The sequence below is a fragment of the Erythrolamprus reginae genome, chromosome 1 (assembly GCF_031021105.1).
Source record: "Erythrolamprus reginae isolate rEryReg1 chromosome 1, rEryReg1.hap1, whole genome shotgun sequence".
NCBI classification, from domain to species: domain Eukaryota; kingdom Metazoa; phylum Chordata; class Lepidosauria; order Squamata; family Dipsadidae; genus Erythrolamprus; species Erythrolamprus reginae.
In genome coordinates, this window is record NC_091950.1 from 203438051 (window position 1) to 203458028 (window position 19978).

General features: G+C 42.8%; 1 protein-coding gene across 1 annotated transcript; it reads left to right on the forward strand.

Annotated features, from left to right (window-relative positions):
• The first annotated feature begins 10846 nt into the window (after positions 1 to 10846).
• On the forward strand, positions 10847 to 18458 carry FZD5 (frizzled class receptor 5). Its single transcript, XM_070731960.1, has 2 exons — positions 10847 to 13054; positions 15544 to 18458. Exon 1 carries the CDS (start codon positions 11300 to 11302, stop codon positions 13019 to 13021), a length of 1722 nt encoding a protein of 573 aa, XP_070588061.1. The 5' UTR covers positions 10847 to 11299; the 3' UTR covers positions 13022 to 13054; positions 15544 to 18458.
• Positions 18459 to 19978: the final 1520 nt, after the last annotated feature.

Below are 19978 nucleotides of genomic sequence, written 5' to 3' on the forward strand. Positions count from 1 at the left end.
TTGGTAGGATTGAATTGGAGATGTTTGTCGCCATCCAAACATGCATAATGTCCAGGCACTGGGGCAAAACCTCAACAGTCTCATTTGGGTGCAATTGCAGTTCTCTGCCTGAATTTGCCTGGACTGTTCTGATCGCCCCTCTTCACACACTTATTGAGACATCCACCATGTCAAAGTAATAAGAAATAAATCAATGGGAGGAACACAGGACCAGACGTTGCCCAAGAGGTTTGGGAAAGGGCTTCACCCTTCCTTCCAAAGGAAAGGAAGACAGACCACGCCACAGACCATGTGTACCTAGGGTGGAGCTGGAGTGGTTGAAACTGAAAGATTTGAGAGAATTGGAAAATAAGCCACAAAAGTTCAGTCCCTCCCCCACAATTCCCATTATTTTCTGGATAGTGCAGCGCAGAAAAGCAGGGCTGCCTGCTGTATCCAAAGATAAAGATACCCCTGATTCTATTTCAGAGTACTGCTAAAGCAGAACCGTGCTAATATTTCCTCTCTTCTTTCTTGCTAGATGCCTGGGGAGAGATGGCATCAAAATCAAGAGGACAGTGAGGAAAACTATGCAAGGAACTTAAGAAACAAAGTGCTAAGGGAGAAGTCAGGCAAGGGTGAGAGCTAGCAACAGTGGAGATGGTTAGAGACCAGAGGGAAAGGGAGTGCCTCTGTTTCTCAATATTCTACACAGTTCACCTGACCTCACCTCACCTCCATGCTCTTGGTGATAAAGTACTGCATATTTGGCATACCTGGAAGCTGTGGGGTGATGGTAGTAGCTTGGAAACTGCTCCTTCAAAACCATTACCCCCCACAACAACTTAAGCCTGTCTCACTCAACGGTTGCAAGGCAAATTGAGTTTGTGCAGCCATAGGAAAAGACTGGGATTGTCAGGGCATGACTGTGCTACGATAGACTGCAAATGGCTGTAAGGCCTAAAACAGTATTGTAATACAGGTAGTACTTGATTTAGAATGATTTGTTTAGCAACCATTGGGTTACAACTGAAAAAAGTGACTCATGACCAGTCCAGCATCCCCACAGTCACATGATCAAAACTGAGGGGCTTGGCAACTGACACACATTTCACAACAGTTGCAGTGGAGTCATGGGATCATCATTTGCCGGCTTCCAAGATGCAAAGTTTAATGACGGAGGTCCAGTTTGCTTAATAACCATGTGATTCACTTAACCACCATGGCAAAAAAGGTCTGTAAAATTATGCATGATTCACTTAACAACTGCCTTGCTTAGCAACAAAATTTATAGTCCCAATTGTACTCATAAGTTAAAAGGCAGCTGTATCTATCCTCAGTATAGTAATGGGCATGCTCAGCAGTGGGCTATGAGCCGGAAAGCTAAATTACACTCGCCACCGCAGCTCGTAAGTTCTTGCGGGACCAGCGCAATTTTGCTGCTGCACCTGTGGAGGTAGCAAAATCACGCACGGAGACGCAGGTAAAAACTCGCCGAAACACACACGCAATTTTGCTACCTCCACACATGCAGCAGCAAAATCGCGCTAGTCCTGCAAGAACTTACGAACCACGGCGGCGAGCGCAATTTAGTGTTCTGGTTTCGTGGCCCATCTTAAGATGTAAATGGATAGATGTGGGTGTGAGGAGATATACACCTTTAGAACATTCAGACGCATAAGGTGTTACAAATTGAACATCCACTGTGAAGATTGTATCTACTGCATGTTTTAAAGATGATTAGCGAAATCTTTGGAAGAATTTCACAGAAAACGTGCAGAAAATAGCAGGATTAAGATTTGCCAAGGCAGTAAATATCATGCTGAGATTTCAAAATCATCGTATTTGTCCAAAGCAGAAAGTAAATATTGACACCTTCTCTTGGTTTTCCCCCCAAAATGCCAGACAAGTAAATGACAATTATCCAGAATAGACTTCCCAAGTAAGGTGCTCTTGACATTGTGAGTAAATAGTGTGAAAGTATGATCCATGTTTTCACGTTGTGAATTTATTTAGGCGTGCCCTTGAACGTTTAAAAGAACATTTTAAAGCAATTATCAAATATTGGACCATGATTTCAGGCCATCTACACCCGGTTCGTTTTAATGTCAAATTAAGGGCCTAAATAATATACTTTCCCATAATTGGCAAGAGTTGCTTTGGGAAACTGAGTTTGGACAAGTCGGGGTTCGCTGCTTCAGGGACCGAATGGAATCGCCTCTTTGCGAGTATGAAGCGCAAACCTTGGTAGGAGTCTTCAAACTTGGCAACTTTAAGACTTGTGGACTTCAACTCCCACAATTCTCCAGCCAGAATAGCTGGGTGGAGAATTGTGGGAATTGAAGTCCACAAGTCTTAAAGTTGCCAAGCTTAGGGAACCGATATTAAGAGGCTCTTCCCTAGGCTCCAGCGGGCGATCCTATGCACCGCGTGTCAAAGGGGTCACGTGAGAAGCAACCCAAACGGTCGCCCTGCCCGCAGCCCTTACACACGGCAGCCTTTCCCTCTTCTGAGTCACAAAACAAACTTGGCGCGAAGGGCGGGATTCTGCCTGGCGGCTCCAGCGACGTCTGTAAGGTAGCGCGCGCCGCGGTGATGTCTTTGTCTGGGGCTGCCGTCGCCGCCTCTCCCTTGGGAGGATTTTGAAAACGGGCTTTTCTCACCGTCGGAGCTTTCGAGAGGGGAAGCCGGGGAGTTTCCTCAGCCCTCCCTCCCCATTTGCCCCCCCCCCCAACTTTAGGACTTGGGAGAGTGCTTCCCTGGAAATCACCTCACCCAAACAAAATGACTTCGGGGCTTGCAAACGGCCACTTCTTTTCTTGCTCTCCAACCGCCCCTCCAAACCCAAGCTTTGCGCGCTCTTTCTCTCCGTTTTTTAAAAAAAATATATTTTAAAAAATTCGCTGATTAGAAAGGAACAGGTCCCCCAGCCCCCACCCCAGTAGCACGATTGTCACCGCCAATTAGGGCGCACAATGGAGCAGGGAGCTGGGGAGCAGAGCGCTTTTGTGCTTCTCCAGTCGGCCGTGGGGGCAGTCAAGATTCATTTAGGGCTTTACACAACACGGACAAAACAAAAATGCTACCAGAAAAGTAAAGAGAGCGGTGCGGGGGGGGGGGGGAGCATCTGAAGAAAACGGAGCCAAGCTGGGGCGGGAGGGGGGGAGAGAGAAACCGCTAAGAGGGGGCAAAGAAGGGCGGGGGAGAGTCTGCTATTCAAGAGTTAGGCCTACCTCATGAAAGACCCAAAGAGGCAGCGTCTCATTGAAGACTCCCCATTGGAATACAAAGGGGAACTAGAGCTTAATAGTAATTAGTGGGCTAACTGCGCAAAAGACATTGTGCCCCTTTAGCTGCTCGTCCCAACTTTTCCTCCCTTCGCGGATAGAAAGGCGGAGTGGGGGAGGCGCGGCAGACGCTCCTCGTTCTCCGTCCCGTGGCGCGCCCGGCTGCGCTCTGTTAAACACGGGCAGGCATACAGGTAAAAGTGGGGATGCGTGTTCTCGAAATGTGTGGTCAATTGCACAAGGAGGGTTTTCAAATACATTGCGATCAAGTCGACCCTTCCCTTGTTTCAGGAATCATTCGCCAACTCTGCTGTTTTCGGCCGCGGTGTGTGGACTGAAGAAAAAGGCTGCTTTGATTAATAACGTAAAATGGTATCTGCCTTTTAAAACCCACTGATTTCAGAGCGGAAGCAAACCCGCTTTTTCCCTCCCACCAAATTCATTTGAGTTTTGTAAACCAGATTGGGGGTACAGTATTTGGGGAGGGGGAAACCGTCCCTGAGGAAGGCAGAGTCTACTGAGAGGGGCGGCATACAAATCTAATAAATAAAATACATAATAAAATAAATAACTTCTATTCTGTCACTCAGAAAACTCTTTCCACAATTGCCAATTCCTTTCAGTGTATGGTTTATGGCATATGGCAATTTAAAAAAAACTACATTTAATACCTCAGATAAGTAAACAAAAAACAATGGACTTGTAAAGAAGGCACCAAATGCAATCAGAAAATATACAGCTACAGAAACCCTAAATCAGGACCCCTTGAGGTACATGTTTTGGGGACATATATACCACAAGAGTTTTGTAATATTAGTCATATCCCGTGTTCCCCCCCCCAAAATAGACTGTATCTTATATTTTTTTGAACTCTGAAATAAGCGCTTGGCCTTATTGCCATGCACTTAAAAGCCTGATTGGGCTTATTATTGGGGGGATGTCTTATTTTACGGGAAACAGGGTATATGATTATGTAAGAAGATAGCACGTAGCAATAGCATTTAAGACATATATCATTCATAGTGCTCTACAGCCCCCTCCAAGCAGTTTACAGAGAAAAAACATATTGTCCCCAACAATCTGGGTCCTCATTTTACTGACTTTGGAAGGAGGGAATGCTGAGTCAACTTTGAGCCAGTCAGGATCGAACTGCAGTTAGTAGACAGAGTTAGCCTGCAATACTGCATTCCAACCACCATAGCACCAAGGCTCTTGAGAGATGAGTATTCCTGCCCAAGAGTAAATGTGCTTGTGTGGTGGGTGTTAATCTGCTATAAGAGTTGCATTATTTTTTTAAAATTGACTCCTTAAAAGCAGCAGCATCTCAATTTTTTAATTGGTTTCTTCCAAAACCTGGAGAAGGGCCGGGGCACCCGGCTGCTTTCATGAATGGCAAAGAGGCTATGCTTGTGTGAAGCCGAAAGCACTTTTTCTGAAGCATTTTCAAAGTCTGCCCAACCCTACTATAGAGAACCTCTTGAATGAATATCACTTTGTTTTAAGCAAATAAAGCTTGTTGCATTAAAAATGTTCTAAAATACACAACAGCTTCGAACACAATGAGCCCTAATTGGTTTGAAGGACCCATTTAAGTTCTGTTGAATAAATATGGTGAGAAATGGGAGAAGTTATTCATGTGTCCTTATGTAGTTCACCAATTCTGAGTCTATAACTGAGATATTTCCTCAACAATACTGGGTGGCTTCCTTTGACCCAGCATAATTTATCACTGCTGTTTCTCAAATGAGATGTCAGTTTACATTGTTAGAGAAACTGTGCTTAATCAAACATACATGCATGTACACATACTGTCAACATTTTAAAATAATTGAAATCTGATAATCCAAAAGTTCAGGAGAAAAGTTCAAGACTCTGATAGTGTGTGGGATCACAATGCCACCTTGAAACACAGGTTTGTCAAAAAGTATAAGGAAGACTTTCAATTTTCCATAAAGCATCTCTTTAATCTGATGATAATGACTAAATTTCAGTAATTTAAAAATCTGAAAATTTCTTATTACACATTTCACTGTATTAAGTAGACTCTAATTCCTAACTGGGGAAAAAAAGGTTTCCTGGAATCAAATCATATTCATGTAGCTTTCTGGAAAATGGTATGGATATACAGTAGTTTCATATTTATTTTCTTTCAAAACTTAAATCCTACAGTTTTCAGATAAAAATTCCCGCACCAACAATATCTTTAGTAAACCATGAAGTTGCTGAAATTGTGATTTGTGCATCATCAATTTTGTTTAGAGGAGCTGCTTATCCCTTAGTGTGCAGAAAGGTCAAGCTCCAAACATTTCTGATACTTTTAACTCCATGGCCTGAAGTAGGTCACAGACTCATTCTCTCTGCTGTATACAGAAGTGCCTCGTAAAGAAAGAGACATTTTGTTTAGACAAATATAGCAGATGGCAGCAATGGGCCAACTTTGACTTATCCTGAAAGCTAAATGGAGATAGACATGGTTAATGCTAGGCTGGGAAGCCACCAGGAAAGCATGGGTCTGTAGGTTAACCTGGGAAATAAAAAAATAATAAAAAATGTGAAAAAGCTTACCACTTTCAGATTGCAGCCAAGAGTTAAGTTTAACTGAATTTAAAAAAATATAATTAATGGATTAAAAGTAGAAGATATTAGGAATTAGTGAGGAAATAAAGGTCAAAGGTATCCACTAAATAAAATGAAATCAATAAAATACCGTAGTTTTGATGTTTTCATTAGACTTCTGAAAAAAAATCACATCTCCAAGGCACTCAAGTTGGGGGATGTAAATCAGCCTGTGTTGCACCCCTAATGTGCAGTATAGTGTACAGTATTACTGTACTGGTATATGTAATATTGAGTGCAGACCACAAGATGTTTTTGAATATTAATTCCCTATTGCTCAAGTTAAGTACAATAAAATAAACTTGATGGTAACTCCAAGAGTAGCATTTTGCTAACAGTTTCTCCACTCAAGGAACTATAAATATTTACCCTAGTTAATTCAGAAACAACATAGCATGTGGTTGCTTTATTGCAGGGGTCCCCAAACTACGGCCTGTGGGCCACATGCGGCCCACTGAGGCCATTTATCCGGCCCACCAGTGAGTGACAAGAGCACAGGGAAAAGAGAGAGAGAAAGAAAGAAAGGGAAAGAGAGGGAGGGAAGGAGAAGTGGAGAGGAATGAAGGAGGGAAGGAAGGAAGGAAGGAAAGAAGGATAAATGGAGGGAACAAGGAAGGAAGGAAGGAAGGAAGAATGAAATGAATGGAGGGACAGAGGAAGGAAGGACTGTTTTTTTTGGGGTGGGGTTGTAATTTTTTTAAATTTTTCTCTCAACATACATTCAAACAACACAGTGTACCATCTAATTTTCCATGAATAAAATGCGGTATTTTGTTAGTAACTAATATCAATCATCAAAAAAGTTGCAAAGTTTTTTTTTCTAATTTTGTCATCCAGTTACATTCATTTTCTTTTAATTAAATTTCTTCCTTAATGTTCCTTCAAAAAGTGCAACACTAATTATATTTCTAACTTATTAACCATTATGCCAAAGTGCTTCCTTCTTTCTTTATACATTTTTCATAAGCCAAGGAAACCTTGTATAGCCAATCAGATGTCAACAAAAGAAAATTAAAAACAAAACATAAACATATATGAATTTCAGACTTTTTCCCTCCCTCTAAATAGTACGTTCCCATTTTGTTTTTTACTTTAAAACAAGGTATGTGCAGTGTGTATAGGGATTTGTTCATAGTTTTTTTTATAGTCCGGCCCTCCAGCAGTCCGAGGGACAGTGAACTGGCCCCCTGTGTAAAATGTTTGGGGACCCCTGCTTTATTGTCTAAGAATCTCTTTGGTTGTAAGCCACAAGTTTCTAGCCCATATGGGAGAGTATTTAAAAGCCTGTTAAGTCTATAAAATTTTGAGAAATGAAAGGCTTAAGCTCCCTGCCTAGAGAACCTCAACATTTGCCATATATGTTTTTACTTTGTCTTAAATTTTATCATTCATTTTCTGGCTGTCTCTCTCTGAACTTTCCCCTTTCCTTTCATGACACATTTACTTGTCTTATGTTGTGTAAAATACATGCTTCTCAAATAGGCTTATTATTTTTGAATAGATATAGGATTGCAGGATGAGTAAATTATTTACAATTACTCTACACATCTGGGTGTTCTGAAAATCATTACTTAGACTCTCAAACCTGACATTCAGGAAGACTATACTGGATATATTTATTTATATCGGTGCTTACTGTATTAGCTGTATTAATATATTGTGAAGACTAGAGAACAGTATCAGGTTGCTACCAGTACAGGTAAGGATGGTGTAGCAAAAATTGAGCTGCGCATGCAGTTTTGCTTCTGTGGGTGCACACAAGCATCCCAGCGAGATTTTGCTCCTGCACATGCGCACGAAGCAAAATCTCACGAGGGGACATATGGGTGCACCACATCTCTGATACTTTTTTACTGAAGTTACTGCTTTGGTGTCAGTAGTGGTGCAGAATGTTTACTCTTTTCTACTATCCTACCACTAATGTTCACTGCTGCAGGGCGAAGGACTTTTAAGCCCGCGTCAATAAATAACTTTATATGACGAGTGAGAAGACTCAGGAACTCAGTAAGCCATCCACAATGTGTGTACAATTCAAGATTGAGCAATCTGTACTGCAGCTCTGAATTCTGTTAATTATATGCCTTAAGGAAAGATAGTTCAGTGCTGTTAGAATATTCTGTCTGTAACTTATTTATCAAACTTAGATACTACCCATCTCTCTCTGAGTGACTCTTGTTTACCATCTTGCCTCAAAAACATGCGTGCTTTTAATTCACTAATAAAGGAGGAGTCCCACTATGGTTTATGTTCTTTCCCCCCTCTGGTGCACCTGTGCCTATTGTGCCTTACCTTTATTTTACCTTACTTTACCCTCTGGTTCCTTAAGGAAAGTGCTAGATTTCAACTGGCAAGCTGCAGGAAAAAAATGATTAAAAAAAACTGACAATGAAAAAAATACACATAATGGTAAACTAGATTTGCATAGATGGTTTCAGGAAACCAAAAGAATGAGTTGAGATTCACAAAGGGCATAAAGAAAAGAATGAGCTTCAGGTGCATGCAAAATAAAATCTGAGAACTGGTGCCAACAGGAGCTCAATGGGTAATATAAGAAACAGAAGGCAGACCTCAGTTCCTATTTTGGATCAATTGTCTTTAAAAAGTAGACATGTGTTTCACTAAATATTTAGGAAACTTGGACTGAAGGAGCCAATGATCATAAATCCAGATATATTTTTTTTGCACAGTTATATACTCCTAGTTCTCTTGAATTCAGCACCCTGATCAGGAATGGGCAGGGTGACCACTTTAATCAGTGCTATTTTTAGATAACATGTAGGGGGAAACTGGCAGTCTAGTAGGTGATCCCAACTGTCCATGGCCTATTTTGTTGCATTTATAACATAAGAAGTAGAGAAAAGTAGTGAAATGATAAGAGAGCCAGTTTGGAGATGTGATTTCAAGCTAGAAACCAAAAGTCCAAATTCTAATATAATCTTACAACAATCTTACTTTTGTCAAGAGTCAACAAAGGTACTAAAACATACAGACAACCCTAAAATTATATGTGTAATAACACACACACACACATATATACACATATAGGCTACCAAAAGGGCTACCAAAATTTTTACTACCACACTGTGTCCGTGGCTTATGCAGGATGCCCTGTAATTTCTTTCAACATCTTTCAGTGCAAACTGGGTGGTCTGGAATGGAGCTCCATTTTCACTACCCCACTGCGTTCCCCCCCCCCAATCTGGGCAGTAGCCCACCCCTGCATATAGGTACACTCATGAATGCATATCTGTTCACATGGCATCCTCCCAATTGTAGGTTAGCATATCTGGTGCACTGCATGCCAATGCAGTGCACCAGATATGCTAACCTACAATTCTCACTGGATATCAACTCATTTAGAAGATGCTGGATGGAAATTTGTAAGTGAGCAAATAATCCCTACAACAGCACTATTACCAATTGGCTTGGCTTGCTATCTGAATGTTCACATTTTGAATGTTTCAATTAATCTCAGACTTATTCCAGGGTTTCCAGCATATGGACAAAGCCAACTGTACACTGGAGAGGAGATAAACATTCTTTAAATCAGAATATAAAAGGTACATACATTTAGCAGATGATCTGAAATTACAGGCAAACTTTTAAAAAGGGAAGCGAGAGAAAGTATGGTTGCTTCTTCAATTCCTTTTAATTCAGTGGGACAGGTGACCAATGGATTCAGGGCAACATATAATAATAATAATGATAATAATAATAATAATAATAATAATATTTATTCAATTTGTATGCCGCCCCTATCCGAAGACTCGAAAGTTCAGACTTCACATCATTAACTGGGAACATCTGAAGCTGTAAGGAGGTTTAAGGGACTCTCTAAGGGGAATGAAATAAAGCCATAGGGCAATCCCTGGATGGCTGAAGAACTTCCAGGCTCACCCAATGGGAAACTGCATCCCGCTGCCCAGGACCATTTCAGGGAGGAACAGGACAATGAACCTTGAGCTGACTATTTGGAGGAACAGAGTGCTGTAATAACATCCCGTGATGACATTTAATAGAATAGATAATAGAATTTTTTATTGGCCACGAATCATGAGGTACAGCACTTAATGATTGTCATAGGGGTCAAATAATTGGGTTCTTAATTGGGCCACACATTCCCACATTCCACTTAAAAGATAAAAATAAACTATAATATCCCAATCACCGTTTGGTTCAATTAACCTAACCGGCCGGCCGGCATTCGCAAAAGACTTCGGCCTCCAGTCGTGGGAGGACAGCTCAACTCGAGTCTCCGGCAGCTGAGGGGCACTGCACGTGGAGGCTTCATTGTGGCGACCAGTAGCAGGAACGGACTCGCTTGCTATCAACATGGTTAATCACAACCGGAGCCTCTCAAAAATCTCCAGTGGCTGCGAATTCCAAAAGTTCCTTCTGCCCCCGCCGGCCTAGGAAGCCTTCGACGCACCGTCCTCCCCGGGGGGCTTCCTAGGCTACAACTTCCTCCCTTGGGGAAGGCGAGGGGGCGGCCCCGGGCTGCTCTCCAGCTCTGGTGGGCGGATCCGGGAGGCGGTCTCGCGGGCCGGGCATTAGAGCGCAGGTGGCTCCGGCTGGGAGCTGCAGTCGCCTGCGGTGGCGCTTCGCGGGCTCCGGGCGCTGAGGCGAGCGGGAGGCACCGACCGCGAGTTGGGGACTCTCAGGGATTTCCGCCTTCACGGAGCTCGTCGCCGGACCCGGGAGGTGACAGGAACCCTTCGGGGTTGAACTCGGGGCGCGCCAGAAGCCTGGGGAGTCCGCGCCCCCGCTTCCGCGGCGTGGCCGGCCAACCGGCTCAAGGGCGCGCCACTCGGCGCGAGGGCCCGCTGACCAATTTTCCCGTCGGGAACGCGAAAGGAGCCGAAAGGAGAAGGACGCGCGCCGGCTGCCCTTCCTGCCCTCGGTCGGGCCCGAGCCGAGCGCGCTCTCCGCCGCGCGGGATCTTTCCCAAAGAAGGACTTTGAATATTCCGCCGAGGGCGAAGTTCAGTCGAAACTTTTCCCGCTCCGCTGAGTGAACCCAGCCTTGCTCTCTGCGCTGAACTTCCGAGCGGAGAGCGAAGGCGCGGGCCCCCCTCCAAGGCTGGCTTGGTATGGAGTTCGCCTCTTTTTTGTTTGGTCGGGTCTTATCCCCCGCGCGCACCTGTCTGGTCGGAGCAGCGAATCCTCGTCCGCGGAATTGGCAGCCGCCGCTCTTGCCATGGGGAGGCTCGGGATCCTTGGGAGGGGAAAGAAGGCCGGCCGGGAGGGCCTTGGACCTTCTCCAGGACCGCGCCACCTGTGAACCCAGCGCCTCCCGCTTTGGAATCAGCCGCAGGGGTTGAAGCGAAGGCGGCGGCAGCGGCAGAAGCCGCCCCAGGAGGAGGCGAGGCGGGTGGCCTGATCCGTGGCCTCTGCTTGGCTCGGCCCCTGCCCCTTGCCATGGCCGGGTTCCGCCCCGGCCTGAGAGACACCTTGCTGAGCTTCCTGCTGCTGGTGCTGAAGGCTCCGGTTCCTGCTGGGGCTGCGTCCAAGGCCATCGTCTGCCAGGAGATCACGGTGCCCATGTGCAAAGGCATTGGCTACAACCTGACCTACATGCCCAACCAGTTCAACCACGATACGCAAGATGAAGCTGGCCTGGAAGTGCACCAGTTCTGGCCCCTGGTGGAGATTCAGTGCTCCCTGGATCTGAAATTTTTCCTCTGCAGCATGTACACTCCCATCTGCCTGCTGGACTACGCCAAGCCTCTGCCGCCCTGCAGGTCAGTGTGTGAGAGGGCCAAAGCCGGGTGCTCTCCTTTGATGCGCCAGTACGGCTTTGCCTGGCCGGAAAGGATGAACTGCGACAAGTTGCCCGTTCCAGGAGACACCGAGATGCTGTGCATGGATCATAACCAGACGGAGCCCACGACCTTGCCCCCCTTGTTTACCAAGCCCACCCGCTCTTCCAAAGGAATCCACAAAAATCTCACCCCCCTAGCTGGCAGTGACTGCAAGAGAATGTGCGCCTGCAAAGAGCCCTTGGTCTTCATCTCCCAAGAAACTCACCCGCTCTACAACAAGATCGAGACGGGCCGTGTGCGCAACTGCGCCATTCCTTGCTTCCAGCCCTATTTTACCCAAGATGAAAAAACGTTTGCTACCTTCTGGATTGGCTTGTGGTCCGTCCTTTGTTTCATCTCCACTTTCACCACAGTGGCCACCTTTCTGATCGACATGGAACGGTTCAGGTACCCCGAGCGCCCCATTATCTTTTTATCAGCCTGTTATCTCTTTGTCTCCATTGGCTACATCATCCGTCTGATTGTGGGCCATGCTAATGTGGCCTGCAACAAAGATTACAACCACATACACTACGAAACCACAGGGCCTGCCCTCTGCACTGTGGTGTTCCTCCTGATCTATTTCTTTGGCATGGCAAGCTCCATCTGGTGGGTCATCTTGTCTCTTACCTGGTTTCTGGCAGCTGGGATGAAGTGGGGCAATGAAGCCATTGCTAGCTACTCCCAGTATTTTCACATGGCAGCCTGGCTTCTTCCAAGTGTGAAATCCATTACTGTTTTGGCCCTGAGCTCAGTCGATGGGGACCCCGTAGCTGGGATCTGCTATGTGGGTAATCAGAATGTGGACAAGCTGCGCGGTTTTGTCCTCGCTCCGCTGGTGGTGTATCTTTTCACCGGGACCATGTTTCTGCTGGCTGGTTTTGTATCCCTCTTCCGCATTCGGAATGTGATTAAACAAGGGGGCACAAAGACGGACAAGCTGGAGAAGCTGATGATTCGTATTGGGATCTTCACCGTTCTTTACACTGTCCCAGCTACCATTGTGGTGGCTTGCTACATCTACGAGCAGCACTACAGGGAGAAATGGGAGACGGCTGAAAATTGCTCCTGCCCTGGGGACAAGTCCAGACCGAAGCCTGACTATGCTGTTTTTATGCTCAAGTACTTCATGTGCCTGGTGGTGGGCATCACCTCTGGGGTCTGGATTTGGTCAGGCAAGACGCTGGAGTCTTGGAAGCAGTTCACAGGTCGATGCTGCAGGGGAGGGAAGCCCGTGAGTGCCACCATGTACAGTGAGGCCAACATAGCGCTGACAGGCCGGCCTGGGCTTGCCACTTCTGCTTCCTACCACAAACAGGTTCCCCTGTCCCATGTGTGAAAAGAGAGTCTTGCTTGGTCATTAGGGGGGCAGGTAAGCACCCTCCATCATAGAACCCACCTGGAGCCTTTCTGGAGTTTTGTTCATTGTGGGTCTCCTGGGTTTGTCTCTGGTCTAAGAAAAGGGCCGGGGGTGGGTGGGGGAGAAGATCTTGTATGTGGCCAAAGGTCGAGACTGCAGAGTTGGTAGAAAGCCACTGTGCCCTTGTGCAAGGCAAGTTTAGATTTAGGGTTAGGGTTAACTATGTATGATGGGAATTGGGCAAATCCATCTCTGGACAAGAGTTTGCTTTTTGATAATGAAAAAAAAAAAGTCCATGGAGGCTGCAAGACAGAATGAAAGTACAGGGATCAGGGAGGATGAGATACATAATCCTTTCTGTTCAATCTGCTTAATTCAAAATTAAATCAGCTCTTTTCACCCTGTCCTTTTCCACTCTGAAAAAACTCAAAATAAGTTGAGCAGATTACAAATAACAAGAAATCTTAAAGTTTAAACAATTCCTAAATTTCTCTTTGGCAAGAGAAATATATTTTTAGCAAGCAAATAGTGCAAGCACATACATGTTTATTCAGAAGTAAATCTTATAGTTTTCATGGAATTTAACCACAAGAGGGAGAACATAGGACTCCACAATATTTGACTCTTAGTAGGCATCTGCCAGTTTGAGAAATGTTCCTGTGGTTAGTCATTGTTCATCTACTACATTCTACCGGTAGTAATGTAGTTATATCTCTATTGAAGCTACAGATTCATATTAAAAACAAATAGAATCAGTTTGAAGGGAAAGGACTACTTTACGGTGACCAGTTGTGACTGTAGGACTCCTGTTTCACATTTTAGTTTGGTTTGGTGTTAAATCTACCCTGGTCCTTTTTTAGAGACAGATCTTTGCCAGATAGCCACATAAGACAGGGAAGTTAGTGTTTCTCCTGTGCAGCTGATTTCAAAATGATAATAGCAAAGGCAACCCATTTTCTTTGGAGTTGATATAGAGCAATATATTTCAGCGTAAAGTCTTATGAATGAACACTTATTGACACATGACATCTGGCAGGAGAGCTGCAGCTTGCTTGATGTTTTGTCCAGTGTAGTGAGAATTAGTTGCCTGCAAATTGGCAGCAGGGCAGCCTTAAGACAGGGCAGATCTTTCCACTTGCTGTTTGTCATAGATTGAATTGGTGCGACATTCTTGGCTGTTCAAGTTAATGTTTGGCATTTGGCTCTCAGGCAGGGACAGAGAGCAATTTTCTATCCCTTCCCAACTCCACTCTTAGAAAGCAAGAATACTGGTTCTTCTGTGAAGATTGATCCCTCGAATCTCATCTTCTAGAGAATGGTCATCATATGCTTCAGCTGTTTATAAACCACCTGAAGTTGGTCTCTTACTAATGTGAAACAGTGTTATCAGTAGCCATAACCAGCGGGGAGAAAGTCCCCTTTCCAAATGTTAGCCATTTAAATATACACTGCACGGAGTATATTGCATGTCCATAGACAGTAGATTGCAAGGCTTTATTTTCTTTTTAAAGGCCATTATTTCTAAGGATGGTTTATAACTACATGCCTGTGAGCTGACTGAACTCTTCACAAAGTTCATTCTTTCCCTGCTCATTGAGGTTATGGTTTTAAACATGTTGACAGCAAAGATAAATCATATTGAATTTAGTGAGACTTACATCTGAGTAGACATATATGTATTGCTAGAAATGCTTGACATGGACTGATTAATATTCCCAGTTCTTGAGAAAAAGATTTAAAACATCCCCTTAAAAATTCTTAGATTTCCAAGAATCTTAGGAAGATTCTCTGCCTGAACATTTCTAAATGTTTCTTTGGTGAAGTAGCCTTGCTTTTTTATACTACTTTAATGAATATAATAGTCACCTTGCACTTTAAAGTTTTCACCTGGACCTTCCAAGAATCTCTGTTGTTTTCCCAAGAGTTTTTGTCCCAGTACGTTAACATGGCTCATGGCCTCCAGTCTCTAAGGCCAGCGCACTTGCCTTGTGTGCAGAGGTACCTATGGGCCTTACCAGGACCTCTCTCCTAAAGTCTAGGAAATGTCTCAGCAGCAGAATATCTCTTTGCTGTCAGGTTTATGTAGAGTGGGGGGCTGCCAGAATGAAGAATCTGGCTTTTGTTTTCTAGAAAGACCTCATTTGCATTCTGGCCATAGTTAACTGAAAGCAAGTAGGCCACTTGAAAGGGTCACATCTGGTTCCTGGAGCAGATGGTTAGGATACTGAGGGTCAGATGTTCAATGCACACCTAGAGTAGGAGGAGCCTGAAGGGAGGTTTGACCAGGAGGTTGCAAATAGGTGGCCACAGCAATTGGGGGATGGATTGGAGTTAGCAATACTTTGCCTTATTCCTCCTGTTCTTTGGAAGGTAACAACAGAAACTGCTGGGGCAGAATATTGATTCACAGTTCTACAGTTGGTCAGTTCTGCACATACTATATGAATTAATCCAGTTGGCTTCTCCAACTGCAAGCTGTAATTCTTCCCTTGAATCAACAGCCCAGAAGAGGAGACCTGCATTTTCTCAGTTGTGTGACACTATAAAGACCATGGAGCTTATTTGTGAACTTGAGTCCACTTCAAGAGATGCTCTCCCACAGATGCAGTTTAAGTTTGGCGGACTATGTACTTACAACCAAGTATGCTTTTTTATTTGCATGATGAATTTTAAACCACACAAGCTTATATAACCCCTTTTATTTTGTCTTGTTTTTTCCTTTCTGCATAAGACTCTTTATGGCTCTTGTTTCATTAAATAATTTAAAAGATCTTTAATATAACCCAAATAATTACTGATAAAATAATTACAAGGTTTTTGAGGATTACTTGAATGAAAAAACCTGAAATCCTAAAGACAAACGTAATTGGGGCCTTTGTGCTGCTTTCTGAGCTAGAAATGTTCCCAAATCAGGCAAATGGCTGACTCTGAAGGAGTTTTCATTCCATAGTTAGGTTTTAAGTGCTTGAGGGATTTATATATCTTCTATGGTTCCTGAGAAGATCCCGACCTAGATTAAATTGCAGCAACCATTTAACCACATTGAACTTGCTTTCAGTCACCTGAATGTCATACCTGAAGGAAATATTAATCTAGTGCTACTTTTCAGTGATCACATTGCACATACACCGTCCTTTATTACTTCTCTGATAACAAATTAAGCCTTCGATGATGAGGGTTAAGTAGAAGATCCTGCCTTGAAGGCAGAGAAGGAATCTTGTGGGCTTCTGCTGCACCCTGCCTACTCACCAGGGCACAGCAAAAATGATGTATTAGGCACATGGATCTGAATGCTGGGTGTGGAAATGAAGACCATTCTAGGCCATACGGCATTGAAAACATGTAGCGGTCACATTTGATTTTAGCTTTATGATACAGGTCCTGGACCCTTTACCTCTGGTTTTTTAAATTTTTTATTCTGTATTCAATAGGTTGACTTTTCAAGAAAGACTTTGAAGTTCAGTACCGCTAATTACATGACTTGGAGAGTTTCATCTTTAGACTTTCAATTTTGAACAGCAAAGTTTTGTTCACCTTGACAGATGGTCCAAAACCTGGTAGCACTAAATATTTAAATCACATATAGAATTGCATCAGACAATTAAATGGATTAAAACACTAAATTCTATTGGTGACTTTAGATTAGAAATGCTGTAAGGAACTCTACTGCATTATTTAATTTATTTCTTACAAATGGGAATGTAAAGTGGGGAAGATGCTTTCTTAAAACATATACTTCTGATTCACTGCCCTTTCTTAAGAGATAGGAAAATCTCCAGCTTAATGATTCTGGAACAGTATAAACTCATATACCTTACTTTAAAGAAAACCAGAATTTACTCTCACAGCCAAAGTTATGACTTGAATAATATTTACCTGATTTTAAATAAAAGAATTCATTTGTTCTTTTACTAATTATTTAGTGCCTCAATCAAAATTCAGACATTTGGGAAATGTGGAATTTCAACTGAAATGACTTACCTACAGTTGTTCCGTGTGCTGTGTGGACATGCAGGACAGTCAGCCTAGAACAGTTGACCTCAGTCTGAAGGGTCTGAAAAGACCTGCATCAAAACTGCCCAAGATTCACTTTTGTTCCTTAGGAACGTTATGGCCCTGCCCAGCCATGAGGATTGCAAGTACCGTAAGTTAAATCTGGCTGCATTATACATAATAATAAGGGGTTGGAGAGTATTCCTATCACATTTCCCCCCTCAGTCCACTCTGATATAAAAGGAATTGGGGAAGATATCATCCATTCAAGTATAAAATTAACCCTCTTGCTACACTTACTTGAATTATATCAGATATGCCTCAGTTTTGAGTTGTGCCCGGTAGAGGTAACTGCTCTATTGCATGCATGTATTGCCAAAAATCTGAAATAGCCCTCTTAGCCTGTCATGTGAATGGCAGAAACTTTTTTTGCTGGTTGCTTTGTATTTAGGGTCCTTCACCAAGCATTGCAGCCTCCTTCTGTAGCAAACATTTTTGGAAAACTACGTTTTCCCAGTATTCAAATAGATCTTTTGGCCCCCAGAGCTAAGGTACTAGAAAACAGTGAGTTCTAACCCCAGATAGAAATGTTTGCCTAAAAATAGCTAATCATAGATAATAATAGAACCGTATAGCTACATGGACCAATCTTGAGCTTTCCTACAATGATATGATCCATGGTGGTATCCTGGCTGGGATAGGCTATAACAAAACTGCAACAGCATTTGAAGTCATCCTAAAGTTTTATTGTACCCTTGTCCACCAGGCAGTGAACTTGGGAACCGAGCACACACCCACCTATAGAATTTCATGGCTGAGGGGAGCTTTGGTAAATCATGTTTGGTGTTTTAGGATCATTACTGCTTCCTGTAAGCAAGCAGAGAAGGCGCATGGCTTAAAAAAAAATTAGAAAATTAGCAGGCAGTATGCAAAGCTTTATTTCAGTGTAGAAAACTGTCAAGTACATTATTAGCTTTGAAAATAACGGTTCTTCTAAGGAAGATGTTTCTTTAATTAAGGTATTGTGTATTCTAATATAAGAACAAATTACATGTAGTATAATATGTAAATAGCTGTATAATTGTCTTCAAAGAAATATGTTTGTATATATGGAATTTCTAGTGTGAATATCAGATATGGGTTGGGAGAAGATTGTACATTTTTGTCAAAACAATTTGAAAATTGTAGATAACAGGATAAAAGTTTAGGACATTAAATCATTATATTTAAAGTTGGATTCATGCTTAGGTCATACTGCTTTTTCAATTGTGCCTTGTGGAAATGAAATTTTTACATACTACTTGCAGTATGATTATGAACATGCAAAAAGGTTAAGCAGTGATATAAAATATGTAAAAAGCTTTTTTAAAAAAGAAATGGACCTCAATCTGTCATTTAATAAACGTTTAAACATTATGGTGTACATATTTAGGAGATGATTGCTTAATATGGGACCACAAACTGCCTTAAACTTTTAAAATATGGTTTAAGTTACTTACTGCTGCACACAATAGACCATTGTGATAAAAAAATGATGTCCTCTAGAATTCTGTATGAAAACCTAAAACTGATGGTAAAGGAGAAGCACAAGGTATGCAAGACAATCAAATAATTGACCCAGTTCAATGTCCATGGGGCCCAGCTGAATACTATATCTATATCATGTATGATGTAGTTTAAATATATTTTTTCTTTTTTTATATTTTCAGGATCTTTACTAAATAGAACCGATATTCCTCCCTAAAAGTAAAGCATAATTGTGTTCTTATGGTTTTTGATAATGATGAACAAAAATGAAAGGCACATCATTATATGACTTTCCGTGTTCCAGCCTAGGAAAAAACCTTCTTTCTCCTCATAATAATGCCCTAAAAACATCTTTCTAACCCATGCCTGTCAAACTCCTGGCTCATGGGCCAGAGGTATCATGCGCTGGCCATGCTCATGTCTGGTTTTGTGAAGGGGGAAAAAGTCCTGAGAGTCACATGATGCTAACGACATGAGTTTGTCACCCCTGTTCTAACAAGCCAATGACAGGAAGTGAATCTTTCCTCTTGAATGTTGATGGGTTGGGAAGACTTCATACAGACAAAGCCGATACCAGAGAGAATATCCAATGGCTTACAGAAAGGCACACAAATTCTTTGGGCTGTAGGCTACATTTGTCCTAGAACAGACTTCAGAAAGTTGTCAGAATATTAGTTTTTAACTAATAGTCAAATAGTATTTGCATTACAAACAAGTAAGAACGATGTTACCTGCTTTGCGTGCAGTCATGATCTTAATACGAAAAAAATGCTACTTGATGGCAACCGAGGGAAGGACTCTTAGGACATCAAATTATGTCTCCTGGTTTCCAACAGGAGACGTTCAAAAGAAAACATCTAGGTTTATCTAGAAATGTCCATAATCTAGCTGCATGTATTTCAAACAGAGCCAAGGATCTGGTATGGTTTAGTCTAAACATGGAAACCGATCTTCAAACGTGGGTTTTTAACTATACATCATGAGAAACTGAGATAAAGTAATTATGTCTACAAACCCAGTTATCTCCCAACTTTACTGAAAGATACAAATGCTTTTCTTCAATCACCGAAGAAAGGTCTCTCTCTGTGGTTAAAGCAAATTGGAAATGCTACTCCGTGGAAAGAGATCCTTTGGGTTGGACAGGTTTTGAAACAGCTCAGGAGCTGTTAAGAGCTCTCAAATACAAGGAAGGAAGAAAAGAGTATGCTCGCTTTTGATCATGACCAGATTAATGGAGCCATGTGAGAGGCACACCTTGCCGCCAAGTAGCAAGCTAGTCTTGCTCTCATCAGTGGCAGTAGTGATAAAAAATAAGTACTGCAAAAATGGAAAACATCATCTGGGTTCCTTGTAAAAACTTCATGAGTTAAGCCAGCCAAGTTAACGGTTACAGCTTTCCAAGAAACATCTGGCACA

What these genes read in the sequence shown, in the direction of transcription:
- FZD5 (XM_070731960.1), top strand. Translation starts at nt 11,300, where the DNA reads ATGGCCGGGTTCCGCCCCGGCCTGAGAGACACCTTGCTGAGCTTCCTG.